This window comes from Peromyscus maniculatus, chromosome 8 (assembly GCF_049852395.1).
Source record: "Peromyscus maniculatus bairdii isolate BWxNUB_F1_BW_parent chromosome 8, HU_Pman_BW_mat_3.1, whole genome shotgun sequence".
Taxonomy (NCBI): domain Eukaryota; kingdom Metazoa; phylum Chordata; class Mammalia; order Rodentia; family Cricetidae; genus Peromyscus; species Peromyscus maniculatus.
The window spans coordinates 44,884,916-44,904,784 of NC_134859.1; the positions used below are offsets into that span (position 1 = coordinate 44,884,916).

Genomic DNA, 19,869 nt, shown 5'->3' on the forward strand with positions numbered 1-19,869 from the left:
GTATGCAGTTGTCCTTGTCCTGATTTGAAAACCAGGTACTTATTGTGTATACAATTGCCAGATGTATTTATGCCTGGTTCTAGACTTTAGCATTCTGTTGTGTTAGGTCTGGATTTTTGTTTTGTTTTGTTTAAAACAAGGTCTTGCTAATAGTTCTCCTGCCTCAGTCTTCCAAGTTCTGGTACTGTAGGCATGTGCCTCTCTAGCTGGCCCGTGCCAAGAAGTCTGTCTTTTAAACTGTCTGTCTGTATGTGTGCGCAAGTGCTCAAGGAGACCAGGAGAGGGGAGTGTATCTCCCAGAGGCAGTAACAGATGGTGGGGAGCTACTTGATGTGGCGCTGGCAGCCCAACTCAGGTCCTCTGGAAGAGGAGCAAGGTCTCTCACCTGCATCTCCCCATCTGTGCGCATGTACACACCTGTGTCAGGGAGACTAGGGGTCAACACTGAGTAGCACATGTGCATACCTGTGTCATGGAGGCTAGGGGTCAACACTGAGTAGCACATGTACACACCTGTGTCATGGAGGCTAGGGGTCAACACTGAGTAGCACATGTACACACCTGTGTCATGGAGGCTAGGGGTCAACACTGAGTAGCACATGTACACACCTGTGTCATGGAGGCTAGGGGTCAATGCGGAGTACCTTCTACTGCCCCCACCTTATGTTTTGAGACAGGGGTTCTCACTGAACCTGTAGCTTGCCGTTTCCAAGTGACTGGCCATTGAGCCCCTGACATTGATCTATCCCTTCAGTGCTGGGGTTTCAGATAAGCGGCACCAGGCCTGGCTTTTCCTGAGGGCTGGGGTCTGAACTCAGGTCCTCACATGTGCGCAGGTTTATCCACCGAGACGCCTCCACAGTTCCCAATCTTCTAATGTGCGCCATCTGTCTGCACACACTGCACCTGGAACCCGTCTGTTTTGTTTTGCATACTTATTTTGGTGTTGAGGATGGAACCTAGGACCCCACACATGCTAGGCGAATACTCTACTCCTGAGCCACACCCCCACAGCAGGCTGTTTTAATGTCTGTGGTCTGTTTCTCCTACCTCAGAGAGCTTCCTCGACTTCTTTTCCAGGCTTTCTCTGGCATTCTAGCTTGTTTCTGTTTTTATAAGAACTCCAAACTCAGCTCAACCAGTTTAGCTCGGGCTTACTGCTCTGGTGTTTTCCATAGACGGATGCCCAGGAGGTGGCCTCTGTGGTGAGCGCCAGGGAGATCCAGGCTGTGGCCGAGCTGCTTCAGGTCTCCCCTGAGGGCCTGCAGAGGGCCATTACCTTCAAAGTGACTGTGAGTCTGAGGGCCCTGCCTCCTGATAACGGCCTATTCCTCTGAGGTCCCAGCTCCCTCTCCCTGCCCTGCCTCCTCTCAGGTCACCTCTCAGTCAGATCTGGAGAGGTGGCGCCTCACTTCGGGTCTCCTCATGGGCTTTGCCCAGCCTTGATTCTCTTATTCTTCCACTCCTGCCAGTGTGTCTGGAGGGGGTGTGGGGCGGGAAGACACGGGCACACATGGCATGCTCACCTCCAGGAAGCCTTCTCCAATCCTGGCTGGATCAGAGCTTCCTCTAAGGCATCAATCAGTCCTTCCTCTTCCAGGTGATCCCAGACTGATGTCTTCTTATGCCTGTCTCCCCCACTACACTAGCAACCCCCTCCCCTGCTTGAGCGGCCAGGTGCAGAGATAGCATTCTGGCCTGCTTTGGCCAGCAGTGAGCTTGAGACCCATCGCCCATCTGTCCAGTGTGCCTTTCCCTTGCTCCTGAACCCCCAGCCCTCCAGGGGCTTTCTGAGGCATTGGCCAGCCAGCTGTCACTCAAAGGTCACGCTCTTCCCAGGAGACCATTCGAGAGAAGATCTTCACACCCCTAACTGTGGAGAGTGCCATAGATGCCAGGTGAGGCTGTGCCCCTCTTTGCCCAATTCCCAGACCCCTGGTGCCTCTGCCTAGCCCACTCACCCCCAGCCCAACATGGCCTCTGCTCCAGGGATGCCATCGCCAAGGTCTTGTACGCACTGCTGTTTGGCTGGCTTATCACCAGGGTCAATGCTCTGGTGTCTCCAAAACATGATACGTTGTCCATCGCCATCCTGGACATCTATGGCTTTGAGGTAGGGCTGAGTGGGACCAGACTGGGCCTTACCCTTAGGAAGCTACTCGGTGAGGCTGGCGGGGGACAGTGTGTAACAGGCTTATGTGACCACAGCTCTGACCTGTAGCTAGCACTGGGGAGCTGGTCAAGGGTCAGAGACAACTTTCCAGAAGAAGGAAGCATCCCTAGGTGAAGGAACACTATCTGTAGAGGTCAGAGGCATGGGAGGACTTTGTTTGGGGAGCCAGTGTTGTTGTGGGGGAGACTATTGTACTTTGTGAGGACAATGTGGGAAAGGCTGAGTAAAACTTCCATAGCAAAACCCACAGCATACACTAACAAGGCACAATTGTGGGCCGGGCACCGTTGTTCATCAAGGCACTCCATCCAAAAGCCATGTAAGGCAGGTATTGCCAAGATCCCCCTTTTACACACAGTCAGAAAGTGGCAGAGCCAAGACTGGAACCCAGGCAGAAGGCCTGGTGGCCTGAGCCTCTGGCTCTTCTATGGGTCCCATCTGGTGTGCAGAGGGCCTTACAGGGTCTGGGGCCAGGGTCCAACTTTTTTTTAAAACTACAGCCATGAAATGCAGGGGCCTGGGCTTGGGCCTGGAGAACGTACACAGGGCCATGATGGGGGACCGATGGGTTGTTGACCAAGGAGAACCAGACCTAGCCTCCCATCTGCCCGGCAGGACCTGAGCTTCAACAGCTTCGAGCAACTCTGCATCAACTATGCCAACGAGAACCTTCAGTACCTGTTCAACAAGATTGTCTTCCAGGAGGAACAGGTGTGCAGCCTCCTGCTTGTCCATCCTTGCTGGTCAAGGGCCTTCCAAAGAGTACCAGGAAACATGGAGGAAAAGGCCTGAGAGGCAGGAGCAGCATGTATGAGGCCTGTGCTGTGAGGGAAAGTCCTGGGTTGCTGAGCCTAGAGAGGAGTTCTCTTGGGACCTTTCTCAGGCTCTTCTGACCCAGGGAGAGGGAAAGGGAGGTCCTGAGGGTCCGTGTTGCCCTGGTAGGATGCTGGCTCCATGTTACAGAAGGCAGGAGGCAGAGAGAAGTCATCCTGGGTGGAGGTGGCTGAACCCACGTTATTCACAGGAGGAGTACATTCGAGAGCAGATGGACTGGCGAGAGATCGCCTTTGCCGACAACCAGCCCTGCATCAACCTCATCTCCCTGAAGCCCTATGGCATCCTGCGCATCCTGGATGACCAGTGCTGCTTCCCACAGGTGAACCTCAGATGCTTCTGTGGTCCGAGTCCCAGTCTGGTAGACTCCCTGCCTGAGGTCACCCTCTGTGCTCAGGCCTGGGGCAGGAAATGTAGCGTTAGGACATCATCTAGAGCAGGGATCCTCAACCTTCCCAATACTGTGACCCTGTAACACAGTTCCTCATGTTGTGGTGACCCCAACCATACAATTATTTCCATTGCTACTTCATAACTGTAATTTTGCCACTGTTATGAAACATAATGTAAATATCTGTGTTTTCTGATGGTCTTAGGTGACTCCTGTGAAAGGGTCATTACACACACACACACACACACACACACACACACACACACACCAAAGGGTCGCGACCCATAGGTTGAGAACTGCTGATCTATGGTTACCTGGAGTGACTAAGGTTGGAAGTTCCAGGTGAGGTGACCTGGGTTGGGGCTACATACTCTGACTTAATTAACACAGGGTATGATGTCGGTAAGAGCGTATAGGCAGCTGGAAACCAGCTGCTTCAGCCACAGCTGTGGGCCTCGCTCCCAGGACTCAGTCAGCCTCCCGTGACTGTGGGCTGTTCTTCTCCCGCACCCTCTGGGGAGCAGAGCGATCAGGGCGAAAGAACTTGGCACTGGGCCAGGAACAGGTGCCCAGATCCCCCTGCCTCCCTCCCCTGCAGGCCACAGACCACACCTTCCTGCAGAAATGCCATTACCACCACGGCGCCAACCCACTCTACTCTAAGCCCAAGATGCCACTGCCAGAGTTTACCATCAGGCACTATGCAGGCAAGGTCACCTACCAGGTGAGAGTGGAGACAGCCAGCATGACCTCAGGTGCTGTCCTGCAGGCTGGAGAGAGGATCGCAGTGTGGGTCTCACCGTGATCCCAGTTCTGGCACTGTCGCCCTGGGCTGTGTGGCCTTGGGAAATGGCTTAAGTTCTCTGAGCCTGTTTCCTCGTCTGAAAAATGGGGCTAATAATGTCAGTTTTCTGAGGTAGAGGTGAGACTTGAGGTAGATTTGACAGAGTGCCTGTTACTGATAATGGTGTCGTGTGGCCTTTATTATCCAAGTCACAACACAGAATTTCATATTTCTGTCTCCATTTGGACCATGTTTTCCTCATCTGCAGAATGGGTAGAAGGAAGTGAGGCCCAGTCTGGGTAGTACCCACACCCCCAAAAGAGTTAGCTGGGTGGAGCAGATGAGGAGAGACCAGGACAGAAGGGAGGGCCGTTCCCTCCCAGGACAGAAGGCAGACAGAAGTCTGGTAGAAGATGAGGCAATGCAGAGGACTGGGAACGAGCCTTTGATGCACCTTGGCTTCATACAGGAGTGGGTGAGTGGGGCCAGCCGCAGACCTGCCAGTCTCCTTTTTCAGGTGCACAAGTTCCTGGACAAAAACCATGACCAAGTGCGTCAAGACGTGCTGGACTTGTTTGTTCACAGCCGCACGAGGGTAAGGCAGCCTGGCCTCGCACCTGCCCTGCCTCGCACCTGCCCTGCCCTGCTGGCCTAACACCTGCCCTGGTGGCCTCACACCTGCCCTGCTGGCCTCACACCTGCCCTGCCCTGCTGGCCTCACACCTGCCCTGCCCTGCCCTGCCCTGCTCTGCTGGCCTCACACCTGCCCTACCCTGCTGGCCTCACACCTGCCCTACCCTGGTGGCCTCACACCTGCCCTACCCTGCTGGCCTCACACCTGCCCTGCCCTGCTGGCCTCACACCTGCCCTACCCTGGTGGCCTCACACCTGCCCTGCTGGCCTCACACCTGCCCTGCCCTGCTGGCCGCACACCTGCCCTGGTGGCCTCACACCTGCCCTGCCCTGGTGGCCTCACACCTGCCCTGCCCTGCTGGCCGCACACCTGCCCTGGTGGCCTCGCACCTGCCCTGCTGGCCTCACACCTGCCCTGCCCTGCTGGCCTCACACCTGCCCTGCTAGCCTCACACCTGCCCTGCTGGCCTCACACCTGCCCTGCTGGCCTCACACCTGCCCTGCTGGCCGCACACCTGCCCTGCTGGCCTCACACCTGCCCTGCCCTGGTGGCCTCACACCTGCCCTGCCCTGCTGGCCTCACACCTGCCCTGGTGGCCTCACACCTGCCCTGCCCTGGTGGCCTCGCACCTGCCCTGCCCTGCTGGCCACACACCTGCCCTGCCCTGGTGGCCTGGCCCACATTTCTGGCAGCACCTGCTGCTCCTTACCTGATCCGGCCTTACTCGCTCTACCCCTGGCTCTCCCCAGTCCAAGAAAGGGGGAGCCCCCTGGCCTGGTTTTGCTCCTTAACTCACCCCTGCCTCAGCCACCTGCCATGGGCCCCACCGCAGTCCCTCCTGAGACCCTTCTGTCCTGGTTCAGTGTTAACCAGCTTACCACTGAGACTTAAGTTCTGTATTCTTCCTTTATGTTTGAAGCCTGACCCTCTGGGGAGTGCATAGGGGCCAAGTTTGGGTTCCTTGGAAGGCCAGCCCCACTGTTCATCAGCAGGTGGACCTATGACAGGGGACTGATTGCATCCCCTCCCCTGTGGGCCCCCTCCTCTTCCTCCTCTGTCAAACCGGCCAAAGTTCCTGACCAGGGCCAGGTTCAGAGCCAGTGCTGTGTGCATTCCCCGGGAAGAAAGGAGAAAGCCGCCATGCTGTGGGCTGGGTCCCCTGGGAGGTGCTGAGCCCATATGCAAGCCAGGATGGCAGGGACATCTGGAGTCAAGTTGTTTTTCAGAGCCTTTCAGTCCAGGGACTAGACTCCTATTGTTCCGTCCCTGTTCCGCCCTTAACCTGCCGCTTCTGTCTGTCTGTCCTGTCTGTCATTGGCTTCCAACCCCTTGGCCCCTCCAGGTGGTGGCACACCTCTTCTCTAGCCATGCTGCACAGACTGCCCCTCCACGGCTGGGCAAGAGCAGCTCCATTACCCGACTCTACAAGGCTCACACTGTGGCAGCCAAGTTTCAGCAGTCACTCCTGGATCTGGTGGAAAAAATGGAGAGGTGGGTTGGGTGGGAGAGCCGAGCACCCAGCCCCCTCCCCCTTATCCCACGGCCCTCAGTGGATGAGCGCTCACCCTCTCTCTCTGAGATCTCACACAACCTCTCCCACCTCCGCCCAGGTGTAACCCCTTGTTCGTGCGTTGCCTGAAACCCAACCATAAGAAGGTGAGGCCCCCGGGAAAGTCAAATCCTCCTCCTGTGAAGTGTGACACTGGGCAAGTGGCTTGGCCTCTCTGCACCCCTACCTGCCCGCCGTGGGACTACTCACCCCTGCCCTTGTACCCGAATGGATGGTATGCGGATGTCCTTTCTGGGAATCCTTCTAGGAACCAGGTCTCTTTGAGCCAGATGTGATGATGGCGCAGTTACGCTATTCAGGGGTGCTGGAGACTGTGCGCATCCGCAAGGAAGGCTTCCCAGTGCGACTCCCCTTCCAGGTGTTTATCGACAGGTACTTCCATCGGGTAATTCACCGCTGCAGACCCCTCTCCTAGCCCCCACAGCCAAGCAACATAGGATCTGTCATGTACTGTTGCTCAGGCTGTACACGATACAAAACACGTTAGATTTAACATGAGAAATATATTTGTTGTGTTGTGTGGTTTTTTTTAATTACATGTATTCACTTATTGGGTGAATACATACTGTGAATACTGTGTCAGTGTGTGTGGAGGTTACAGGACAATTTTTAGGAGTCAGTTACTCTCTTTCCATCATGTGGCAGAGATGAGTTCACCAGAGAAAAGCTCAGGTTGTCAGGCTTGGAGGCAGGGACCTTTGTTTTCATAGTTTTTGCTTCTGTGTTGAATCCATCTAGGGGGATTTTAACAGCCATTAGGACAAGCTCCAGCAGGTGTCAGCAAAGGGTTTGTTCTGCTGAAACAGTGTTTTACGGTTTTGACACCTTGAACTAGTTTTGAGGACAGTGCTGTAAGCAAGCCACCTATTGGACCACACCCCCCAGACACAGGGATGGGGTAACATCAGGCCCTCAGGCTGAGTTTGGTCCCCCCCAGGTACCGCTGTCTGGTGGCCCTCAAGCTCAGTGTGCCAGCGGATGGGGACACGTGTGTGTCATTGCTCAGCCGGTTATGCACAGTCACTCCAGACATGTACCGTGTTGGGGTTAGCAAGGTGAGCTCCGGAGACCCCCACATTCAGTGATAATCCAAGGGGTACCCCAGAGCCATCCAGATGCCTGAGCCTGGGGTGCTAATTCACCTCAGCTCTGCTCAGGTGGCTTCCCCGATGTCTGGTGAACAAACTCCCAGCCAGGCTCCGGGAGGCGGCCCTGTTTTGGTGGACTCTTCACTAGGGTTATCTAATTGCTACCTCCACCCCATCCCCAGCTCTTCCTCAAGGAGCACCTGCACCAGCTCCTGGAGAGCATGCGGGAGCGAGTCCAGAACCGGGCTGCCCTCACCCTGCAGCGCTACCTTCGAGGCTTCTTCATTCAGCGGCACTTCCGCTCCCTGCGGCGGAAGATCATCCTGTTGCAGAGCAGGGCCCGTGGCTTCCTGGCTAGGTGAGGCCCGCAGAAGGGGAAGTCTCCGGGGTCCTCCGGTCTCAGAGGAGCCTAAGCTCAAAAAGAGCAGTCCCTGTCTCTGGAGGCATACAAGCGGAAAGAGGCTTCCACCGGAAGGATGACCTGATTCTCCAAGTCACTGCTCTCTGACTGTGGATCCAGCTGAGAGGGTTTCCCTGTTACCTGCCCACCAGGGGCTCTGGGACTAACACATGATGGGGTAGTACATGACCACTGTGAGGATCAATCCAGGCCCTGCCAGTGGATTTGCTGTGTGGAGTTGACTATGTCTCTGTCCCATATTGAACTCATTTTCCTTTGAGACAAAGAATCCCAGAGTGAAGTATGGGCAGAGGCATCTCTGACCCTTTATCACCCCACGGCCTCATCTTTGACTTCCTCAGGCAACGCTACCAGCAGATGAGGCAGAGTCTGGTGAAGTTCCGTTCCCTGGTGCACACCTACGTGAACCGCCGCCGCTACATCAAGGTACAGGCCTGCCTGGGTTGGGGGAGCACTTAGCCCAAGAGGAGCCCGTTCCCCAGTGCACGTCCCTGCCATGGCCTCCTCCTGAGCTGGGTGGCGGGAGCTCCTCTGGGGCCTGTTTCCTGGCATGTCCCTTGGGGCGTGGAGAAGGGTGGTAGGTGATGCTGTGTGAAGAGATGTAGCCAGCACTGGGGTCATAGTGAGCTGCAGGCGTGCTTGGCACTGGGTGACTTGAATCTCCTTAGTGTGATTTGCTACTTAGCTCACAGCCAGTCTTGTCCTCTGTCACATAAACCAACTGCCAGTGATAAGTGCCATTCCATTCCCAAAGCTCAGAAGGCAGGCAAGGCCTTCAGTGAAACAAAGTTTCCTGGGGTTCCTGCCAATGCATCCCCTCCCATCTCTGGCTACACCTTTGCCTCCCTTGCCGGAGGTCCCCATCAGTGCCACCAGGCGCCTCCAGGCCACAGGCCCTTCCCTACTGCTCGCGCCTGCCCAGGCTACCTGGCCATGGTTTCTGCCACCTGTGCCCTGACCATTTGCTCTCCTGCAGCTGAGGGCAGAGCGGAGGCGCCAGGCACAGGAGGCATGGCTGCGTGAGCAGGAGGTGGGTGCAGGGTTCAAGCCGCAGCAGGGCACAGGGAGGGAGGCCAGCCGGCGAAGTGTGGTGGCTGTCCCTTCACCTCTTGCCCTCCATCTCCCCTCCTCCCCAGGAGCTCAGCAAGCGTGAAGTGGTGCCAGTGAGGCACCTGGAGGTGCCAGCGGAGGTGGCGGGGCTCCTGCAGGCGGCAGCCGGTGCGTCATCTCTAACGGCGGCGGGGAAGGGCTGGGGAGAAGGGTGCGATCACCACATGCTTCCACCATCCGCAGGCCTCAAGCCGTCCAGTGTGCCCCGAGTAGCCATTGTCCGGACTCCTAGGCTCCAGACGGAGCCCTGCGTCACCCTTCCCCTGGACATCAACAACTACCCCATGGCCAAGTTCATCCGATGCCACTTCAAGGTAAGGGCTGGCACAAGCAGCCTGGCCCCTGGGCACTGAAACTCAGAGCTGACCCAGCCTCCCTGGAAGCTTTTGTGGTATGGACATGAGCCCATCTGGGAGCCCTAGGGCCCTGACAGAAGTGAGACCATCTCGGGCTCCAGCAGTATAGCTCACCAACCAGACTGGGATAATCAGAACTAATCAGAACCTGACGAGGAGGCGGCACAGCACCTGCCTCTGTGTCCTGCCCTCCAAGAAGGGCCCAGCGGCGTTGCTCTGCCTCCCCTGGTTACTCTCTGTGTGCCAAAGTCTGCCCTCACCAGACCTCAGCTTCTTCATCTAGGCACTGGAGTAGGGAGCCCACCCCATGGTCGTCTGCTCTCTTGCCCAACATGAGGTACAGGTGGACACCGATATGTCTGCCATCCCCAATGTCACCTCCCATGCCCTCCTTGTGTCCCCAGGAACCCTCCTTTGGGATGCTGACAGTGCCCCTGAAGACGCCTCTCACACGGCTACCTGTGGAGCACCATGCTGAAGCCATAAGTGTTTTTAAGCTAGTATGGGATCTGCCCCAGTCCAGCTTCAAGTGCATAGCCCTACCACAATGCCAGGCCACAAGCGCCCTTGCCCCTGGGCATCAAGTGCATAGCCCTACCACAATGCCAGGCCACAAGCGCCCTTGCCCCCAGGCGTCAAGTACATAGCCTTACATGAGAGGAGGTTACAAGCTTCCCCTTTATTCCCTGGTCATCCTCCTTGGCCTTCAAGCCCAGCTCATGAGTCCCACATCTCTTTTGGAAGCTATATGTCAGTGTAAAGATCTGGGCCTCCTTCTGAGAGTCTTTTCCCCAGTCATCCTCCTGGCAAGAGTGACTCAGAATTTCTCTGGTCCCTCCTAAGGACTCTCCCCGGGTGGAAGGGACAGGTCCCTGTTTTGACCCAGGACCACCAACATGTGCAGAGGGAGGTTCAGAGGCTGGGAACACAAATGAGGCTCCAGATCCATCCAGGCAAGCCACACGAGGCAGCCTGGAGGAGGAGGCTTTGGAGATGAGGGAAGTTTACCTATTGGGAGAACAGGATAGGAAAGATGGGAAAAGGGAGAGTGGCCCGTGAGGCTTAGATTACAGGTCCCCAGGTCCCATTTCACCAGAGGGCTAGGAAGGCCTGGAAGGTGTTTCCTGGGAGTGATGTGGTCGGGTCCGAATGCTAGAGAACCCTCTGGACCAAGTGGAGCCAGCTGGAGGCCAAGGGTACAAAAGGATGCTGGCAATGAGTGGGAGCCGCAGGAGGTTCACGGGCAGGAGAGGAATTCAGTGTGTACTTTGGATACTAACTTCCCTGCTGGAGGGACTTTTTGTGGGCAGGAGGACATGACAAGAATGTGGGTAGAAGCCCACACGAGTCTGTCTGTGCTCTAGATCCTGCGTTTCATGGGAGACCCCCACCTGCATGGCACCCAGGAGATGATCTTGGGGAACTACATCGTGCACCGGGGGCTGGTGGAGCCAGAACTGAGGGATGAGATCCTAGCCCAGCTGGCCAACCAGGTGTGGCGCAACCACAATGCCTACAATGCCAAGCGTGGCTGGTTGCTGCTGGCCGCCTGCCTAAGCGGCTTCGCACCTTCCTCACACCTTGACAAGTTCCTCCTCAAGTGAGTGCAATCCGGGGGGCAATAGGTGACCAGAGGCAGGAGCTCGGAGGTCAGGCCGGTGGGTGCCTCTGTGTTGCCAGAAGACTGGCATGGGCCGCAGCCAGAGCTGCAATCGCTTTACTGAGCCCAGAGCCAGAAGAAAGGCCGGCTTTACTGCAGAGGGGAGGAATCGTGTCCGAATGGATGAAGACTGGCAGAACCCAGGGGCAAAATGGGGATGTGGAGAACTGAGAAGAGTCCTTAGCTCTTAGATCTCTTAGGTTGTGGGGGCAGACAGGGGTTAGGAGCACAGCTGGGCTCAGACAATCTGGATTAAAATCCCAAGCTCGACTCTGTGATTTTGGGCAAGTCACTTAACCTCTCCAGACCTTGGTTTTGTCCCCTATAAAATGGGGGCGCTGATAGCAACTATTCTATAGTATACGTTACGTACGCAGAACAGAGGTGAGCGTATGGCAAGTGCCACGTGGGCAGTGCCGTGATGACAGTGTTTCTCTGGTGCTGGTGAGGTGCAGGGCTCATGAGAGATAGTGCACACGCCTATCGCGTGACCCAGGGCCAGTACCTCTCTTTTCTCTGCTGTAAGGGAGGGGATGGTAGCAGGATCCACCCACCAGGATAGCAATGAGCACCAGACTGTGAGGAACCTCTCCAGGCCGGCATGCAGAAGGCAGCCATTCCTCAGCCAGTACTGTGGCTATGGTGGCTCTAGCAGCAGAGTAGGGCCACTGTCGTCTGTGTGGGGCCTTCCTGAAAGCACAACCCTGGTCCCTCTCAGGGAGGGATGGGTAGGGGCATGAGGGGACCTGCTGATGGGAACAGCTCTCTGGCCCTGAGCTGAGTTGGACCCCCACAGTTATCTCTTACACAGATGAAAACTAGGAGGCCAGGCTAAGAGCAGGTGGCCATCCAGACTACCGAGTGAAGGGATGGGGACAGAGCCTTCCAGGGCCCGCGTTCTGGCTCATGCTCAGTCATACACCCCACCCAAACAATGACATTTGATTCCATCCTTGATCTTCTGTGCTAGACTGGATACTTCTGGGCTAACCTGGGACTTATTTTTAGGCTAGCCTCAGCACTCTAGGCTATGGGAGCCTGTTAGTGTGCTCTCTAACCTATCCCATTTGTGGGTTTGCCTGAGGCTTTTCCACCTCACCTTAGCGCTAGGGGCTAGCCTGAGTCTACACAGCAGGCTCCCACTCCCTATTCCTCCCCCAGGTTTGTGTCTGATTATGGGCAGAATGGCTTCCAGGCTGTGTGCCAGCACCGCCTCCTGCAGGCTCTGGGCTCGGGGGCTGCCCGCACCTTCCCCCCGACACAGCTCGAGTGGATCGCCATTCAGGAGAAGGCCAGTATGGCTCTGGATGTGAGCTGCTTCAACGGTATGTAGGCTCATCCCTCAGGCTGCTTCTCTTCTCCTCCTGAAGGAAGAGACGCTGGAGTCAGCAGCAGCCACTAAAGGTTCTGAAGCCAGGGAGGGACTCCTGCCAAAGTGGCAGTGCAGGGAAGTGTGGGGGTTCCGATGTGGGCCGGGGGCGTGGGAGCCAGTGAGGCTGGCCTGGAGATGCCCCTGACTGAGTACAGCTGCTGGCTGTGCCAGGTGACCAGTTCTCCTGCCCGGTGCATGCCTGGAGTACGGGGGAAGCAGTTGCTGGAGACATTCTAAAGCACAGGTTGGCTCCTAGAATGCCCCATCCAGCACCCCATGACTTGGGAAAAAGGGAGGGGCAGGAGGCACCACCCCAGGGGGAGGGGGAGGGTCCAGAAGGCCACTCTGACCATGCCTTGGGTCTGATTCATACCCCAGGGTCTCCTGGCAATGCCTGACAGGTTTCACCCTTTATTTCCATTCCTCTGCACACTGACCAGGGGGCTGGCCGATGGTTGGAGAGGCTGGACAGTGGCCATGAAGAATGGAGTCCAGTGGGCAGAGCTGGCTGGACATGACTATGTGCTGGATCTGGTGTCAGACCTGGAACTGCTCAGGGACTTTCCTCGACAGAAATCCTACTTCATTGTGGGTGCAGAAGGGCCTCTGGCTGGCAGAGGAGATGCCAGAGGGTACATAGCTACCCTGGGCAGCTGACTCTACCCACCGGCTGTAGAGAAAGCCCGAGTTCTGGGGGTGGGGTTGTTTTATGTTTGGCCGTTTGAGCTGATAAAACCTCAAGCTCCTGGACTCAAGCCATCCTCCTAGCTTGGCTTTGGGAGCCTGGAGCTGCAGGGGTGCACCACCGTGCCTAGTAATTCTACCCCTCAATTGGAGAAGCCCCCCAACCCAGGACACACAAGAGTCTCAGGGAACCTCTTTGAGGGCCAGCTGTCCTTTGCCTCCCCTTTCATGCACAGGGTGTTCGGGAACTGCTGGGATTCGGATGAGGACACACCCACAAGGCCTCAGCCCCAGGACCATGTGCCCCAAATGCCTGACTTTGATGGGTACTGCAGCCACAATGAGGACGGTACAAATGGGGAAACTGAGGCCCAGAGATGGACAGCACCTCGCCAAGGTCAACCAGCAATGGCTATTTCATGAGAGGGGAAGGAACCCAGAGGGTGTGGAGACCCCCAGGAGAAGTAAACTTGGCCCTTTTGTTCCTTCGCCAGCTGTGGACAGCACCAGAGAGCCCACGGTGCCCCCTAGGGAGCTGGATGGCTACTTGGACAGCCTCTTCGACCCTGTGCTGGCCTGTGGGGATGCGGTAGGGATGTAGCGAGATGTCTGCAGGGGGCAGGCTCAGTGTGTAGACCAGAGACATATCCCATGTCTTACGGTGACATCTGAGCCTTACACAGACAGAGCCCTGGGGCACGGGATCTAGCCTGGGTCTGTGCTGGGGGCAGGGGAACCTTGGGGTTACCTGGCAGCTAGAGATGCCCCTGGCTGCCCTGGAAGGACCCACAGCTAAATGTCAGGACCCTAGCTGTCACATCTGGCAGTAGTCACCCCATAGAATGGATCTCTGGGTCACCTGTTTCCAAATCTCACGAGACTTCCTTGCCCTAGGAAACCCCAGCACAGACACTGGCTCCCACAGACACTGGTTCATTCCTTGTGGAGGGGGTGGGTTGGGAGCTTGGGCTGGTGTCAGGTGCCTGTTGCCTTGGATCCTGGGGATCACAGCAGTGAGGCGGCCACTGCTGCCCCAGGACCTGGAGAAGCCGACAGCCATCGCCTACCGCATGAAAGGTGGGGGCCAGCCAGCTGGAAGTGGCAGCAGCGCTTCTGAGGATACGCCCCGGAGACCCCTAGACCCCAAGGTCAAACCCAGTCAGTGCTTCCTCAGTATGCTTCCGGGATAGGGGCGGGTGGTGCCTAGGGGGAGCTCCTGCTTCCCTAACATCTGTGCGCACCTGTGCCTTCTGCTTGGTTCCCCAGTCCCAGGCCTGGATGCCTCCACACTTGCTCTGCAGCAAGCCTTCATCCACAGGCAGGCTGTGCTACTGGTGAGTGGGGGCAGGGAACGAAGAGCATGCGTGCGTGCGTGCGTGCGTGCGTGCGTGCGTGCGTACAGGTCACTTGGTCACCTATCCCCAGGCCCGGGAGATGACCCTACAGGCGTTGGCACTCCAGCAGCAGCCCCCGAGTGCAACCTCAAGACCCCAGCCCCCAGAGGTGAGCAGAGCGGCCCAGGGCACACAGGAATACTGTGCTACCCCAGGGCTTTACTGTGCCTCCCTGAGGCCAGGGGTCCTGTAGTCCACTTTGGGTGGAGATGGGGTGCCTGGGAGTAAGCTGGCATGTCCTTAGATGGCCACTTCTTTCCACAGAGACCACTAGCTCCAGAGGCACGGCCGAAGACCGTAGGCACTGGTCCCCCCGCCAAGCCCGTGCTCGTACGCCCCACTCCACAGCCGTTGGCCCCAGCCTCAGTGGCAAAGTCCCCGAAGATCCCTAGCAAGCCCGTGGCTGCCCCCATCCTAGCTCAGGATTGGACTGCTCCAGAATCCAGTGAGTGTCCATCCGAGTCCTGAGGCTGCTCAGATGGGCCAGGGCCACCGGGCCCCATGGCCTTACCTGGCCACCTGCCCTCACAGTTTCAGCCTCCCCAGAGCTGGTTCGGTATTCCACACTCAATTCAGAGCACTTCCCACAACCCACGCAGCAGATCCGAAGCATCATCAAACAGTGCAAGCAGCCGCCCTGGGCAGGGCGCCCGGAGGCCCGCAGGTGGGTCCAGACACCAGCCCTCAGCTCACCTTGCTCTCTACTGGGTTCATCGCCATTCAAGATGGGCCCCTGAGCAATGGGAGGCTCGGGCTGCCACAGTCTCCACTGTGCCAGACAGCCCAGCTCCTCTCTGGTGCGTGCTTGTAATGGCATGTGGGAGGGTCCCCATCTTGGGGATTATGGGTAAGGGGATACCTAGTGTCCAACCTGCCATGGGTCACCTGCCAGAACGGATGGTGGGAAGGTGTTCAGGAGGCCACCTGACCCCCATGAGGAAGCCCTAATGATCCTGAAGGGACAGAAGACTCACATGGCAGTAGTGCCTGGCACTCAGGTGAGGAGTGGGTTGGGTACCCCAGAGGGACAGAGGCCACAGAAGCCAGTTACCCTCTCAGCATGGCCCTATGCCCCCCCACGGTCTGCTTACTGCCCCCTGAGTGCTCTGTTTGTGGTGGGACAGGTGTCCAGAGAGGCTGTGGCCCTGGTGAGGCCGGTGACCAGTGCCCCAAGGCCATGCATGGGGCCCGCTCCAGGTGAGGATCTCCAGGGTGGGACGTGCAAGTGTCCAAGTGAGTGTGTGAGCCTGTGAGCGAGCACAGGGGTGTTTGGGGGAGCTGAGTCAACGTGTGCACACTGTGTGGACACTGGTGTCATTACAGCATCACCCCTTAAATCACTGGTCTCAGGCCAGCCCCACCTTGGCTTCATTGAAGCCTACTGACGCTCATCAAAACAATGCTATTTGTTCATACCCGTTAAAGGTGGGGTAACACAAACACAAAGACATTAAGTGGCTTCCGAAGGCCACACAGCTGAAGCCCTAGTCAGGCAGTGAGCCTAAAATATGAGTTAGCTCCCATCATGTCTCTGACAAAAGCTCCTATAATGAGCCCCAAACTCTTCACTGTGACCTTGACCATCCTGTGTGATCTATCTGCGGGGTCTCATAGCCTCTCCCTTCCTTCCCCTTGACACATTCAGTTCCTATAACTTAGATACCACGCCTGCTCCGGTCTCAAGACCTTTGCATGTGCTGTCTCCTCCAAGAGGAATGCTCTCCCTCACAGGCTTTGGGTGCCTGGCTCCTTCTTGCCCATCAATCAGGTGTCTGCTCAAACACTGTCACTTCAGAGATGTTTGCCCATCCCTCCTGAATCACCCTGCTGTACTTTCATGACATCCCCTGTTACCATAAGCACCATAAGGCCTTCCCTGGTCCTGCTGGGTCCCAAGAAGCCCCCCCCCTTATACTTTCTGCCCCTGCCGTCCACAGTGCAGCCTTCAAGGTCGCTGGAGCCTCCAGAGGATCCTGTGCAGACACAGCTGCACCGCCTAGTCAACCCCAACTTCTATGGCTACCAGGACGCCCCCTGGAGGATCTTCCTGCGCAAAGAGGTGCCAGGAACAGGCCAGAAGATGGGCTAGATATGGGCAGAGTTATCCAGGAAGCTAGGTCATGGGAACCGTGAAGGATGGGAGTGGGGCTAGAGCCAGGGTTGGAGTCTGCCAGGGGCTGCATCTGGGGCCGGGGTCCAACTAAGAAGAGGGGGTGACCCATGGGTCACTATGGCCCTACCCACACAGGTATTTTACCCTAAGGACAGCTACAGCCACCCCGTGCAGCTGGACCTCCTGTTCCGGCAGGTGAGGTCTTCTCCTTTCCTCTCACCTGCAGGCTCTTTCCTTTTGGGGTCCGTGGGTTTGAGAGATGCTCTCCCGATTCCCCCACTCCCATGGACACGTCCATCTACTAAGTCACACACAGTTCAGTCGGGGAGTATGTCTGTGACCCCAGCACCCAGAAGATGGGGGAAGGAGGGTCAGGAGCTTTGATACAAGGCCCTGGACCAAAAACACAAAACAAACAAACGAAGAAAAACAGTCACTCTCTCTAAGTTCGCAGGGCCTAGAGGTCAAATCTCAGTCTCACCGGATACATACAGAAACCAAGGCCTGGGAAAAGCAGAAAGGATTAGGGAGGTGACCATGTGAAGGATCAGATAACAGAAGTAACCCAGTTTACAAATGACCCCAGTGGGGCAGACCTGGAACCCCTCCCCGAGAACCTAGGCTATAGACCTCAGCTTCCAGCAGGGGCACCCTTGTTCCTTCAGATCCTTCATGACACGCTCTCGGAAGCCTGCCTACGCATATCTGAGGATGAGCGGCTGCAGATGAAGGCCCTGTTTGGTACCTTGGGGAAGGGGAGGGCTCTGATGGGCAGTCAACCAGATTGGGGGCCAGCCCTTGCCTGGAAGAAGTCTAAGGATACACCCCTCCCTCTTCCCCCCCCCCACATCCTTATTCAGCCTGACCAGGCTGCATGTTTGGAGGTCAGCAACAAGTAACACACAATATGGCCCTTTCATCTATCTGTGGCTTCTAGCTCCCCATACAGACATTGGTCAGACAGCTTATGGCTGGTACCAACCTCTCACCCCCAACTCCCTGAGATGTGAGCTGGAGAGGAGGGGAAGAGGGTCTTGACCAGAACTGGCCTCCCTTAGCCCAGAACCAGCTGGACACACAGCGACCTCTGGTAACAGAAAATGTGAAGCGGGCTGTGATCAGCATGGCCCGAGACAGCTGGGAGGTCTACTTCTCCCGCCTCTTCCCGGCAATGGTAAGAGTCCCTGTTCACCCCCTTCCTGCCTGCCCAGAGCAGCCGAGACAGAAGGACTCAACCAGGTTAACCCTTCCTAGGGCAGTGTGGGCACTGGCGTGCAGATCCTGGCTGTATCCCACACGGGCATCAAGCTCCTGAGGATGGTCCAAGGCAGCAGAGAGGCCAGCAGACAGCTTCGGGTCCTGTGTGCATACAGGTGATTGGCAGGCAGGTGGGAGTGGGCTGTCTGGACACAGGCACAGACTGGCATCAACATCTCCGCAGTGTGCTGTCTATGCCAAGCCTTTTACTTAAGTCCATGTTAAAGATTTGGAAAGGGAGGCACAGAGAGAGGAGTTGATGGTCTCTGGTCACATGGGTGGGAAGTGGTGGAGCCGGGACCCCACTACCCTGCTCTGCCTCTGGAGCCACACGCCAGCCCTGTCTCCAGAGCTCACTATACAGAGGGGGTAACTGCTGAGATCAACCAAGTCCCCAGGCATCTGGGAGAGAACATGGCTCTGGCTGAGACCCTACTGAGTGCCCAGACTCTCTACTGGAGTCCCTTTGTCCATTTCAACATGAGGTCAGGGACAGCTCTTTTTTTTTTTTTTTTTTTAAAGATTTATTTATTATGTACAGTGTTCTGCCTGCAGGCCAGAAGAGGGCGCCAGATCTCATTACAGATGGTTGTGAGCCACCATGTGGTTGCTGGGAATTGAACTCAAGACCTCTGGAAGAACAGCCTGTGCTCTTAACTGCTGAGCCATCTCTCCAGCCCCAGGAGACAGCTCTTATCACTGGCTGGGTGGAAACTCTCATAAGGAGAAAACTGGGCCAACTGATGAGACAAGGATATGGTGTGGGCAAAGTCTGGCTTTGTGGTTGGACCGAGGCCCTGAACGATGGCACAAAGGGTTTTCAGAAACACAGAACACATAGATGGGTCAGAGAGGGGACACAGGACCAGAAAAGGCCTGTGGGAGGGCATCTCTTTGGCCACAAGGTCTCTGCCCTCACACCGCCTTCTCTCCCTCCAGCTTTGCAGACATCCTGTTTGTGACCAGGCCATCCCAGAACATGCTAGAGTTCAACCTGACCAATGAGAAGATCATCCTCTTCTCCGCCCGAGCTCATCAGGTCAAGACCCTAGTAGACAGCTTCATTCTGGAGCTGAAGAAGGTTAGGATCCCTCCACAGATGTGGCCTGCCACTCCAAAACAGATGCATCACAGCCCTTCTGCCCAGAGAGTGTGAATACACTGTGTACATGTGCACACTACAGAACACACCCACAGACCTTTATGCCAATGAGTGGTGTCTTCACCTTGCCCTGCCTCTTCTCCTTTGTGCCCCCAGCCTCTTCTTCACACCTGCCCCTCAGCAGAAGAACGTACCTCCTGCAAGCAATTGTCTCCTAAAGACTGCATTACTTGCCCTCAGAACCTCCTTCTCATTTACCCCTATACTTTGGCAGGACATGTTCCAGGCCCAGCACCCAGCCTAGGGGGATCCAGAGGAAGGTTTAGGGAGGGATCATTGGCTAAGGCACAAGTATGCTCAGCAATCTCAGGTCCCCATCCTGTAACGTCTTACCCTCTGCCCATCTAGGAAACACCCATCACTTCCCCCTGCCACCTAGGGAATGTGCCTTCTCTGATGGATCGGGAGAATGGAAGGAGCAGGAGCCGGGAGCCCCAGAAATGAAGGTAGTACACAGCGCTCTCTCTATTCCTGGTGTTTTCCAGGATTCTGACTACGTGGTGGCAGTGAGGAACTTCCTGTCTGAGGACCCGGAACTGCTGTCCTTCCACAAGGGTGACATCATCCACCTGCAGCGCCTGGAACCACCTAGAGTGGGTCAGCTCCATGGCTGGGTGGAAGCGCACAAGAGAGGGAGCTGAGCAAATGGCTTCCCCGGTGCATGCTGATGCAAGCTCCTTCCACAGGCTACAGCGCCGGCTGTGTGGTCCGCAAGAAATTGGTGTACCTGGAGGAGCTGCGGCGGAGAGGCCCTGACTTTGGTGGGTGTTTGTGGATGGCCCAAACCTGCAGCACCAGAGAGGGGTGCTAGTCCAGGTTCTAAACTCGCTGCAGACGCATGATAAGAGTCTATTGGTGCTCTCTTG

At 56.6% G+C, this 19,869-nt stretch overlaps 1 protein-coding gene across 2 annotated transcripts in view; it reads left to right on the forward strand.

Annotated features, from left to right (window-relative positions):
- Myo15a (myosin XVA) overlaps positions 1-19,869 on the forward strand; it is a 55,757-nt gene that overhangs the window by 14,512 nt on the left and 21,376 nt on the right. The window contains exons 12-49 of one of the 2 annotated variants that reach the window (XM_076542499.1): positions 1,179-1,292; positions 1,840-1,898; positions 1,990-2,113; positions 2,789-2,884; positions 3,198-3,329; positions 3,997-4,122; positions 4,700-4,777; positions 6,159-6,307; positions 6,427-6,472; positions 6,634-6,758; positions 7,324-7,441; positions 7,657-7,832; positions 8,237-8,321; positions 8,872-8,925; positions 9,032-9,113; positions 9,189-9,319; positions 9,766-9,861; positions 10,726-10,961; positions 12,183-12,346; positions 12,565-12,637; positions 12,834-13,025; positions 13,314-13,474; positions 13,572-13,666; positions 14,115-14,235; positions 14,344-14,411; positions 14,503-14,580; positions 14,736-14,916; positions 15,003-15,135; positions 15,364-15,469; positions 15,596-15,668; positions 16,409-16,530; positions 16,720-16,779; positions 17,250-17,325; positions 17,643-17,758; positions 17,839-17,957; positions 18,781-18,922; positions 19,489-19,600; positions 19,690-19,764. In XM_076542499.1, coding sequence (XP_076398614.1) covers positions 1,179-1,292; positions 1,840-1,898; positions 1,990-2,113; positions 2,789-2,884; positions 3,198-3,329; positions 3,997-4,122; positions 4,700-4,777; positions 6,159-6,307; positions 6,427-6,472; positions 6,634-6,758; positions 7,324-7,441; positions 7,657-7,832; positions 8,237-8,321; positions 8,872-8,925; positions 9,032-9,113; positions 9,189-9,319; positions 9,766-9,861; positions 10,726-10,961; positions 12,183-12,346; positions 12,565-12,637; positions 12,834-13,025; positions 13,314-13,474; positions 13,572-13,666; positions 14,115-14,235; positions 14,344-14,411; positions 14,503-14,580; positions 14,736-14,916; positions 15,003-15,135; positions 15,364-15,469; positions 15,596-15,668; positions 16,409-16,530; positions 16,720-16,779; positions 17,250-17,325; positions 17,643-17,758; positions 17,839-17,957; positions 18,781-18,922; positions 19,489-19,600; positions 19,690-19,764 — 4,294 coding nt within the window. The remainder of the gene's footprint in view (positions 1-1,178; positions 1,293-1,839; positions 1,899-1,989; positions 2,114-2,788; positions 2,885-3,197; positions 3,330-3,996; positions 4,123-4,699; positions 4,778-6,158; positions 6,308-6,426; positions 6,473-6,633; positions 6,759-7,323; positions 7,442-7,656; positions 7,833-8,236; positions 8,322-8,871; positions 8,926-9,031; positions 9,114-9,188; positions 9,320-9,765; positions 9,862-10,725; positions 10,962-12,182; positions 12,347-12,564; positions 12,638-12,833; positions 13,026-13,313; positions 13,475-13,571; positions 13,667-14,114; positions 14,236-14,343; positions 14,412-14,502; positions 14,581-14,735; positions 14,917-15,002; positions 15,136-15,363; positions 15,470-15,595; positions 15,669-16,408; positions 16,531-16,719; positions 16,780-17,249; positions 17,326-17,642; positions 17,759-17,838; positions 17,958-18,780; positions 18,923-19,488; positions 19,601-19,689; positions 19,765-19,869) is intronic. The other variant, XM_076542500.1, reaches the window with a different exon arrangement.